Consider the following 12032-nt stretch of genomic DNA (forward strand, 5'->3'; position numbering starts at 1 on the left):
TTGTACGAAAGTTGATATGTTAAATTATATACCAAATAAACGCAATGATACAATAAAAGAGAAATTGAACTCAAAACAACATCCAGGAACTGTTTGAATCTTAAAAACTAAAAAGAAAAAAGTGATCGACATTAGTAAAAGCATGAGTCGATATAAGGATAAGTAAAACATACACTGAAGTAAAAAATGAAGGCATTACACAAAATAAAACTGAAATGCAAACTAAAATATAAGTCTAAAATCAATAAACTAAGTTGAAATAAAAAAAAATGAAAGTAAGTAAAATACATAAAAGTAAACCGTAATCACTTAAACAAAAGAGCACCAGAGAAATAACCAAAATAATAAAATATGCATTATTGTAAAACACTAAGACTACCCGAGTAAGGGAAGCACAAGAGGGAGAAAATACTAAGTAAATCAGGATGGGGGGGGGGAGCATTGTTTGATTCTATTTTCTTATATATGTGTGAAAACAACACACAAACAACTACAAACAAAATTGAAGAATTTTCTAAACCTAAATAGTTCCGTATCCCTCCAGCTTCTGTTTCTTCACTTCACAAGAATCTCAATAACTGGAACCGGTTTTCCTAGCAGTGTGTGACGCCTCTTGACTCCTAGCCGAATGAGAGACGGATGGACTAAGCAGGGGAGGGACCGAGGCGGGTGGAGGGAGATGCAAGATGAAAGATGGAGAAAGGGAACAAGTGGTGTAGATTGGGAAACATCTTTTTGTATTCGCAAATGTGGGTGTGTATACATGAGTATGTGGCCGTGAGTGTACATGCGTATTTGTGTGACACGAGTGCGAGAGCGCAAGGGTGTGTACGTACATTACCTTGTGCGCGTCTGTGCGAGCGTATACCAGCGCATATCCAATGTGAAACAAATATCGAATATTAAACCAAATGAAATTACATAAACCTGGTACTTTTTCCATAGTTATCTTTACCGAATTCCAAGATTACGTTTCTGTTCAGACATGAGCCCAGATATCTGCTCTCCCAAACCGAGAGAAACAGGAATAGACCAAATAAGACCAGAATAAAAGAACAGTGCTTGATACGTACACCACAAAGGCGTGGTTCATGAACACGAAATAGAGAGGGGAAAATCTTGAAATTAGAAAGGTCAATGCCCGTTTAAGTGAAATTTCAGACCTAACATTATTTCGTAAGATGAATGAGCCTTAATTTGGGGAAGTTTATGGGTAGTACATCAATTTTTAAATGTCATATACATATTCATTATAAAATCTGATGTTATTTCAAGCAGTCTTCTCATGTATTTTTTAAAAATATTTATGCTGTATTGTTATTGCTTCTTCCACAGCTGTTTAGCGAAAGTTATATTTTGTCCACTTATACAAATAATTATGATTGCAGTTATTGAAAGGTTAACAAAATTACGAAATGTCATGCTTGAGGAAATCATTACAGTATAACCTTTGTATTTACCATATGACAGACATTTAGGCATTTCAGTAGACCATTTTATTTTTACGATCGAACAGAGATAAAACAGGGGGTCGATTGTTGACAAACCGACTTGTGTTCGCAGGTAAACCGGCAAAGTGCCCGTGTTAGAACTTGAACCTTAGAACTACCGCACAGGACCCTATTGGGCGGCTTTTGCTCTTATCCGGCTTTGACTGGATACCGCCAAGTGAGCGTGTTCACCGCAAACGATGCCTGGCGATCGTGTGCATGGCACCGTCCAAACGAGAGAGCTCCGTTTGTAGGGATGGGGCCTAAGGTACTTATGGTACAGACGATAAGAGTTATTGTGATCTTACATTTACAACTGCAGCGATGTTATGGGGTATCTTGATAAGGCTTTACGTAATTTCATGTATTCTACGCACAGCATTTGTTTCTCTCATTAACATTTTATGTAGATAACGGTATAATTGAGACCATTACCTCATAGCGTGATTTAACTTTTCAAAGTCAACATAGGACTTTTGAGTTAATGTTAACGTTATTAACGTTATCTTTTGCGTTATAAAATTAATACATTTCTCAATTTCGTAAGAGGGGATTTTTATAAATGACAGTCGACCTTTTTGAGTGATATTCTCCAACCCAGAACTTTTTAGTAGTTAGATTACTTTATCTCTAAAGATTTTGAAGTTGGTTAAGCAACTTAATATTATGGGTTTCTGTACACAAAGAGGAAGATAACGAAAGCAATCATGTGAAATTAAGTTCTTTATTGGCCAATATCCAGTTGGTCAAATAGCATACATCATTGATCCAGAGTGTTTATCAGACAAAAAACATGTAAGGGATGAGACTAGCACGACTCTAAACAACAACGACCACGACCACTCTCACTACCACCCACGTGTGGCGGCATTGAGGGCGTGCAGCGTTTCTTCCCGCTCGCCCACCCGCACCAACACGAAGGCATTTTAGGGCGCAAGGGCGTGATGCCAGGGCGCGCAGGGGCAGTTCCTACTTTAAGATCAGTCTTGTTCTCTCGTGTTTATATATTATATATGCAAATAAACTAAATAGTTCTTTTGCCAACATGTTACTAAGAGTAATTGAAGCAGCAACGCACGAAGACGACGAACAAGATGTCCCGCGACCCCGCCCGCACCACGCCGTCCCTCGCGCCCTCCCTTCCTCACAGCCTGCAAACGAGGCCAACGCCTTAGGCATCAATCTTCTGCATGTGCTTGAGGAGGTCGATCACGCGGTTGGAGTAGCCGAATTCGTTGTCGTACCAAGAGACGACCTTGACGAAGGTCTTGCTCAGCTGGATGCCGGCCTTTGCGTCGAAGATGGAGGACTGGATGTCACCCACGAAGTCGGAGGACACCACGTCGTCCTCGGTGTATCCCAGCACGCCCTTGAGGGGGCCCTCGGCGGCGGCCTTCATGGCGGCCTTGATGTCGTCGTAGGAGCACTCCTTGCCAAGGCGCACGGTCAGGTCAACCACGGACACGTCGGGGGTGGGCACGCGGAAGGCCATGCCGGTCAGCTTTCCGTTCAGCTCGGGGATGACCTTGCCGACGGCCTTGGCGGCGCCGGTGGATGAGGGGATGATGTTCTGGGCGGCGCCACGGCCTCCACGCCAGTCCTTGGCGGAGGGGCCGTCCACGGTCTTCTGGGTGGCGGTGACGGCGTGCACGGTGGTCATGAGGCCCTCTACGATCTCGAAGTTCTCGTGCAGGACCTTGGCGACGGGGGCGAGGCAGTTGGTAGTGCAAGAGGCGTTGGACACCACCTTCATGTCCTTGCTGTACTTCTCCAGGTTGACGCCGCACACGAACATGGGGGCGTCGGCGGAGGGGGCGGAGATGATCACCTTCTTGGCGCCGCCCTGGAAGTGAGCGGAGGCCTTCTCGATGGTGGTGAACACGCCGGTGGACTCAACGATGTACTCGGCACCAGCCTTGCTCCATGGAATGTTCTCAGGCTTCATCTCGTTGAAGACGGTGATCTTGTGGCCGTCGACGACGAGGCAGCCGTCCTCAGCCTTGACCTCTCCCTTGTGCTGGCCGTGGGTGCTGTCATACTTGAACATGTACACCATGTAGTCCAGCGCGATGAAGGGGTCATTCACAGCCACCACCTGAAAAGAACAAAACGCTGTAGTGGTAGCACAAAAAGACAGTCTAGAGGAAAAAAAATCAAGCTGTGATAAATATATGAAGTAATAACTATTCATAATTAGATATCATTCCTAGTAAACCTATCAATACCAGTACATTGTTACGAATAAAATGATAATCGCCATTACAAGAGATCCCGCTTAACCCGAGAGCGCCAAGATAACCCATCTCTAACCCATAAACGACGCCGGCATTTCCCCCTAGCAACGTTCACCCGCAGGAAGACGGGGACCGTATTGTTGATGCCGGCAACCAACTAGGGAACGCGACGTCACTGTCACAGCGTTACGGTGATAGGAAAACAATGTATAAAATTATCTTCTTAAATAGATAACTTTCAGATAAATAATGTTCATTAAGGCTAAAATACAATGTAGTCATATGCAAGTGTGTACGTGCGCACATGCTTACAAGTAAAAGCTCCACCGGCAACCGACATCCACCACGAACCGGTCACGTGATTCACTTCCCGACCAACCCCTCTATAGTGATCTCTTGCAACGTTTTAACATACAGGCATTGCAATAGAGTTACTCATCAGGATCATTAAAACGTTTCAATTGAAAGTTCTGCCTCGGAGAAGAAACTAATTGTAAGTATGACTCCCCCCCCCCCGATGTTTTCAGTGTTTATAAATTTCTAAATGTATATAGAGAAACTGCTGAATATCAAGATGCAAGCAAGCCGCACCCTTGAGGGTACTAGGGGGAGGGGGTATATTTGAGCTATTATTATCCAGATCACGTGACCTGCCCTCATCTCCCCGCTCCCACCCAACATCCTTGCACAAGTCCACAAAGTCACTTCATGAAGAAGTAGCTAGAACGTGTTTGTCACAGTGCCACTTCTCATGCAATTGGCATCATCCTTTAACCTTGTCCTTTGCAACGTTGCTAGGGGGAGGGACTACACGACTATTGCAGGCGTGTTGCTAGGCTGTCTCCACTGCCAATATCGACCCCGGTTTTAGACTACCCCCTTTCCTCACACGAGGGTTAGCCCCCACCTGTGACGTCTGTAGTCTGGCTGTAATCCAATGAAGTCTACTCCCCCTCCCCCTAGTTTATTATTTTTGATCGTACAGAGCCGTATTCATCCTCATAAGCCGGACGTTTTTTTAAATCTCCTATACTGGCGTGTGAATGCTTACCTAACACGCATGTTTGTCGGTGCAAGGCGAGGTTGTGTAGTTATTGGACTGAGTAATTACGACTTAACGTTCATTCATCTATGTTGTCTCCTAGTATAAACTCGTCGCGAAAATGACTCGACTTCGCAAAACTAACATTTTCCCGTAATTTACATCATTTTGATTATATACCAAACAAACCTGCCTTAAAACAAAAAAAATCCCACTGTAACCAACCGAAACAAACCTAAAATAAAGCCAAATGAACATTTATATTAAAAGCAAATAAACCAACTTACCTCGGCTCCCTTCTGGAGGGCTGCGCGGAGCACCAGGCGACCGATGCGGCCGAATCCATTAATACCGATCTTCGACATGTTAGCGGTTGTGGTGGTAGAACTGTGTGGCGAGGAAACTTCTGCGGAAGGAAGAGAATGCGATATGAAGTAATGTAACTGTGGAAACTATTATGAGGGAGAAGAAAATATGAACGAACAAGTTAGAAATCTGCAGCCAATTCTAAGACTAAGACTTTCTCAAGGAAAAAATACCATTCAGCGATTTAATTTAAAAGGGGAGGAAGACCAAATAATAGTAAATATCCAAGTGACTGGTTAAAAATCCTCCGTAGATAGAACAGGAAATGGGATTTTGCCGTAAGTCGGGAGGGAGATAGTTCACATGAAGAAACTAAAACAGAAGTGCAATAGTGTCCGTAAAAGCCTATATCCTTAAAACCCATCTATGACAAAGGTGAACACGAGTCTCCCAAATCTACCCCTTTAATCTCACTAAGAAGGGACGTTTGATGTGATGCTGTGCCGCTCTTACTACGTCACAAAACCCTGCACTCGGTCACGTATACACGGAGCCGGCCGGCGCTGTCTACATGTACACATCCCGGAAAGGATTCTCAATATATCCACGGCATTCGTAAAAATACATTTAGTAGTTGACAAGGAGAGATTTTATGCAAATGAAATAATCCTTTCCTGGAGTGGGCCCTCCCTTCCCCATACCCCTTGACGGCGTTCATTGCATCACAAAATCAATAAGATGACCTTGAAGAAGGTTACTGTGACATTGCTCGTTTTAAGGAAAGTTGCAAGTTTCAATTCAATCTTCAGCGAAAGCTACGGAAAGCTGGTGACTATTCTGCCACGTCGCAGTTTAAAAGTAACCCGTTACCACCACTTCCCTCCCCCTAATAGTGACTCCCACATAACCGGCGACATCACTAAAAAATTGCTGGTAATATATACTGTCACACGATGATTCCGACTTCCTCGCAAGTTTAACATTTAATACTTCACTTCAAAATAAAAGGCTAATCTAATCACCGTTTTATAATTAAAACAATATTTACTAAGTCACTATTGGTCGCAATATGCTCACTCACCACTCTGGTCTTGACTAGACTGACACCGGCGAATCGGCGCGGCGCCTTTTTATGCTCTAGCCTCGTCACGTGACCTGCGCGGAAACCCTCCACTCTCCCCTCCATCCCAGCGCATGAACAAGCCACCGCCTAAGTCATTTCCTGCCTCTCTTCGCTTCGTCATGAAATCAATATCCAGTTTATTCGAACAATATCATTACTTAGTGGCATATTCCAGACTAGTGTATAGGTGACATCATCCATCACAGGTAGAATTAAACCGAGGAAGAACGGAGTATCCGGCACCTCCTGATGGGGAAGGGGGTGGGGGGTATAGTGGTGGTGGGAGGGTTCCGATGTGCCGGCCAAGCTCCTTGAGCGACCTTCAAAACTACGACAGGGCACAAAGGGCAACACCTATCACAAAACACGGGGGCTCTCGATGCCAAGTATATTCTGAATGAGAGGGTTGTAGTGCCTAGCAGAGAGAGAGAGAGAGAGAGAGAGAGAGAGAGAGAGAGAGAGAGAGAGAGAGAGAGAGAGAGAGAGAGAGAGAGAGAGAGAGAGAGAGAGAGAGAGAGAGAGAAATTTAAGGAGAATATCCAATTATGCAAGATAAACCTACATGTAGACAGGCAAGGACATCACTGAAAAAAGTAAAGAAGAGTAAAATATCGACTTAATAAAATTCAGATAAATTCTTTACACCCGACCCACAAAGCAAAAATTACTCAACACGCATCAACCAAAGAAAACGATGAAAACATCAACAAGCACTACAAAACCATATACAGTTTTATCTCAAAAATGGTCCCACAGGATAAAGCATGGGGACAGTCAAGGTCGTCCAAGGTGACACACAAGGGCTTGCAGTCTGCAGTCGCGGGTTCAACATCAGAGCCATGCCAGTGAAAGCTGGCTCTCGCTCTCCCGTAATTCAGTCATGTAGTGCCATAGCCATTGGTGCTCTGGGTTTGAGAAAACACATTTGCCGTCAAAGATGGGCTTGATTATTTAAAAGCCTATTACCCTCAAGCCTAAAATCGAGTATATCACGAACACTTACTTTTAAAGTTCTGTTCCTAATTCGAATCACGTCCATGGAAATCACAATTCCCGCTGAACTTCTACGAAACGGATTATTCGTTAGGCCTACAAGCATGCCTGGAATTACAACCCCTTCGCCTACCTCCTCCGAACAGCGTCACCTACATTCTCTCCCCCCCCCCTCCACCCCATCCCACCCTTTACTGGTTCACGCACCACTTGCCTGCCTAACCACTGACACGTTCATCAAAACATGCTTGACAAGTTCATCAACAAAAAAATAAAGAATGATGATTGGCCCTTCATAAATCTTAATTCTAGTTATAGAAACCGTTCTATTGCCAAAGTTTGCGTGAAAATGTTCCTTCAACTCGAGAATATCATTAAAATGGAAAAAAAAAATGTCAGGCACTTGTAAAATACAGACCTAACGGTTTAATCTTGAAGATATTTTAATCTTTGGTGATAATAGATTCACTGACATTTAAGGCTTAATCACCCCTTTAAACCCCATTCGACTGAAACGACGACAACGACAACGAATCGCACAGAAAGACACCTGCATCATCATGAGCTTCGGTTAAATCCTCCTTTTCAGAATCTGACGAAGACGAGGACAGCGATTCGGCAGCGCCTTCGTCTTCGGGAATCGGTGATACAAGTGGAGTCGTTTCTTCCTCTTCTCCCTCATCCTTCTCCTGCTTCTGCTTCTGCTGTTGTTGCTGCTGCTCTAGCTGCTGCTGTTGCTGTTCCTCCTGTTGTGGCTGCTGCCCCCCTTGCTGCTCCTCTTCGTCGAGTACCTCGGTAGGAGGGGAAGCAACAGTCGCGGAGGACCCCGCCGACCCTCGACGTCTTGAGGTGATGGCGCCCATGCATGTGGTGGCGACCGCAGTGGGCCAACGTATTGATGGCCGGTGTGTGGCGAGGTAAAGCTGGATGGACTTCTCAAAACACACAAGATTTCTTCATTATTGTAGAAGTTCCATCTCCAAATGTAACTCCAGGTCCACAACCTCTTAACTACTAAGTAGGACAGGATAGGATTGGTGGCTTTCGCTGTTATATTCGTGACACACTATGAGCGTCATGCACGCACCTATTTGCCTACCTTCCGCGCACACTTAGTACTCGATACAAGATCAACACGTGGAATGAAAGGCAACTTTTGTCTACTTCTCCAGGCGCCGCTGCCATCGACCCGTTATTGACAAACTACCGGTTTCCACAAGCAAAAAATTAAGCCAAAGCTACTTACATCGTGATTCTTCGAAACAGAAAATCGTATCACATTATTATCCATCATACGGCCAGATTCTCCGTCTGAAACTTTCCATGACAAAATGGGACTTACCGAGTACCCGACTCCAAGGCGACTGGAGGAAGAACGGCTGAGCAGATCCCGAGAGCGACACACCTCCCAGGCAAGTGGTTCGTGGCGACCAACCGCAAACTCGCTGCTTTGCACTTCAAACAAGCCAGTTTCACTAAAATGCCTCGTTCTAAGCTTTTTGGGAAACACTCCCTGCCAGCGTGTCGGCTTGTTTGTTGTCCCGTTCCAGATTCCAGGAATTCCTCCCCGATGACATGTCATCGATACAGAAGTGGGTTTGCATTATTTAGCCATTGCTCTATGTGCTTTCTTTCCCTCATTAACGGTCTTCTCCCTCTCATTGCTCTTCCTCCTTTTCTTCCCTTCACGCATACTCTGCTTTCACCCTTTCTTCCACTCCCATATCCTAGTCTTTCTCCTATACATCTCCATCGCCCCACACCTCTTACTCCCCTTCGCACCCTCCTTCCATGCCTCTTCCATCCCCACCTTCATCTTCCTCCACTTACACATCTTCCTCCTCCTCCTCTTCCACTACCTTTCCCTATACCTCTTCCATCTCCTCCTCCTCCTCTTCCTCTACCTCTTCCATCTCCTCCTCCTCTTCCACTACCTTTCCCTATACCTCTTCCATCTCCTCCTCCTCCTCTTCCTCTACCTCTTCCATCTCCTCCTCCTCTTCCACTACCTTTCCCTATACCTCTTCCATCTCCTCCCCCTCCTCTTCCTCTTCCACTACCTCTTCCATATCCATCTCCTCTTCCCTCTCCCTTTCCATCACTCCCCCTCCTGCTCGCTGTAAGTTCGTACATCTTGCATCTTGGCCTTTTCCGCTTGCCTCCTCCTCCTCTTACCGCCAACGCTATATGATTGGGGTTTCGCTATTGGTGTCATCGCCATGGCTACCGTGCACTGGTGCTCAAACTGTCCTCATTCACTAGGAATGGAAACTTTTCATGCTTGGGTATTTTATAAGTATAAATAGATATTTGAATAAATAGATTAATATATATACATTTCTATATATACATACATATAAAGAAATACACAGACACACATACACACACACACACACACACACACACACACACACACACACATATATATATATATATATATATATATATATATATATATATAAATATATATATATATATACATATATACACATATACACATTATATATATATGTGTGTGTGCGTGTGTGTGTATTATACACGCACACATGCATATAGCTAAATAACACACTCCTCCAGCATAACATCATCCCCACGTGCCGGCTTGTGTGTGTGTACACGTTGCACGTGCATGCGTATATGTGTGTACGTGCACAGTACGTATTCTATGTCGAATGAGTCATCATAGTTGCGTCAACGTCTCCCGTAACCTCCGAGCGTGATGACGACACAGCGCCGGCGTCCGTCATCGGCGCTGCGCAGCACGGCACGTCAGCACCGCGGCGGAGCGGGACGGCAGGTGCGCTCACGGGTAAATTGTCGGAGAGAATATGAACGGCAGTCATGGTGTCCATGATGATCATGATTATCAAAATAATAACAGTGATACAGTAGTAATGATAATCATCATCATCATAATAATAATACTACCAATGATAAAGACACAAAACATAAACAACAATAAATATAATAACAACATCACTACAACAAACAACAACAATAATATTGGAAATAATAATACCAGCTTAAAACAACAATAACAATATTAATAACAATAATAATAGCAACAATAAACCAAGCACCGAAAATAACTGAACCTTCCCTTCGGTTCACAAATTTAAGTGAACCGAAACTGCAAATGCACAGCAGAGAATTAATGCATCTATTTGAGGAACTTGATCTCCATCCCTATTACGTGAAGGAATGTTGAGTAATAGGAGTCTATTAATGATAGTAGGTATGATCACGATGGCGATAATAACGATGATAATGATAATAATGATGACGGTGATGACGGCAGTGACGACGACGGCGACTATGATGATGATGATGATGATGATAATGGACATTATAATAATGACAATAATCGCCGTTTTAATACTGATAGTAATAATGATTTTCAATTCATAATAGTAATAACAATAATAATAATAATAACAAATGTAATATAAGCAAATCACAGGAATTCCAGTCGCTAAGTATTATTTGTAATAATGGTAATGACAACAGTAATAATCATGATAACATTTTCCCATTATGATCAATATGAACATCATCATCTTTAATTAATGATGTTATAAAATTATCATTATTCTTGTTACCACTATTACCATTGCAACCACCCCCTCCCCTCACAATATAAACAGGAAAAACAAAAGCATCCATCCATTATGTCCCACCCCTCCCCCCTCCCTACCCTAAAGTTGACAACTAATAATAATTCTTTTAACACGCCTTTCAACCTCATAGGAGTGCCAAGTCCTATGAGGCTCCGTGCCACTGCCAGCGACATTATGCTACACTATAGAAACTGAATTGATAACGGCATTCGTTGTAGCAGCCTGGTAGGGAGGGTGAGAGGGAGGGAAGGAGGGATAGGGAGGGAGAGGGAGATGGAAGGAAGGAGGGAGGGAGGGAAGGGTAGGAATAAGGGGGAGAGGGAGAGGGAGATGGAAGGAGGGAGAGAGGGAGGGAGGTAGGGAGGGAGAGGTTGAGAGAGGTAGAGAGAGAGAAAGAGAGAGAGAGAGAGAGAGAGAGAGAGAGAGAGAGAGAGAGAGAGAGAGAGAGAGAGAGAGAGAGAGAGAGAGAGAGAGAGAGAGAGAGAGAGAGAGAGAGAGAGAGAGAGAGAGAGAGAGAGAGAGAGAGAGAGAGAGAGAGAGAGAGAGAGAAACTCCCCCCCCCCATCCATGACCGTAACTCGAGGCTCAGAAATCAGAAGCGCAGAACCAGAAACCAGTGTGACACAATCCTTCCTCCTTCCTCCTCCCTCCTACCACTCCTGCCATCTCCCCCCCCTCTCTCCTCTGTCCCCCATTCTCTTCCTCCCTCAACTCCTTCCTTTCACGCCCGCTTTCCCTCCCTTCCCCCTCCTCTTTCTTCTCCTTCCTCCTATCTCCTCACTTACCTTTCCCTCCGATCTCCCCCCGCATTCCTTCTCCCTCCCACCTCCTCAACTTCCTTCCACTCCATCCCCTCCCTCGCCCTTCTCTCCTCACCCTTCCCATTCTCCCTGACCTACCTCGCTCTCTAGTTTCCCCCCTCCCCTCCCTCGCTCTCCAGATAACCCTTCCCTTCTCTTCTCCCTCCTCTTTCCCCCCTCACTCCATCCCCTCCTTCCCCCTATCCTCCCACGCTCTCCTCATACCTCCTTCCTTCCCTCTCCCTCCACCTCCCTCCTCCCCCACTTCTCTCTCCTCTTTATGCCTCCCACCGTCACTCTCTACATTCCCCCTCCCTCCACCCCCCTCCTTCGACGGTGGGAAGGGAGGAGGAGTAGGAGGAGTAGGGGGACCGAGAGGGAGGGAGGGAGGGAGGGAGGGAGGGAGGGGGGAGGAGTTCTATTTCTG

At 45.0% G+C, this 12032-nt stretch overlaps 1 protein-coding gene across 5 annotated transcripts in view; it reads right to left on the bottom strand.

Moving 5' to 3' along the window:
* Positions 1 to 2200: 2200 nt before the first annotated feature.
* The window catches only part of LOC122257099 (glyceraldehyde-3-phosphate dehydrogenase), a 25337-nt gene continuing 15505 nt past the window's right edge, over positions 2201 to 12032 (bottom strand). For 2 of the 5 annotated variants that reach the window (XM_086541975.1, XM_086541974.1), the window contains exons 2-3: positions 5054 to 5172; positions 2201 to 3585 (exon numbers count right to left, since the gene is read on the bottom strand). In XM_086541975.1, coding sequence (XP_086398101.1) covers positions 2662 to 3585; positions 5054 to 5131 — 1002 coding nt within the window. In that variant the 5' untranslated portion in view covers positions 5132 to 5172 and the 3' untranslated portion in view covers positions 2201 to 2661. Of the gene's footprint in view, positions 3586 to 5053; positions 5173 to 6120; positions 6282 to 7738; positions 8258 to 12032 lie in introns of those variants that run through there. The other 3 variants (XM_043022172.2, XM_043022173.2, XM_086541976.1) reach the window with 3 other exon arrangements.

The sequence above is a fragment of the Penaeus japonicus genome, unplaced genomic scaffold, assembly GCF_977035675.1.
Source record: "Penaeus japonicus unplaced genomic scaffold, GWHDUDI00000001_assembly GWHDUDI00000011, whole genome shotgun sequence".
NCBI lineage: Eukaryota > Metazoa > Arthropoda > Malacostraca > Decapoda > Penaeidae > Penaeus > Penaeus japonicus.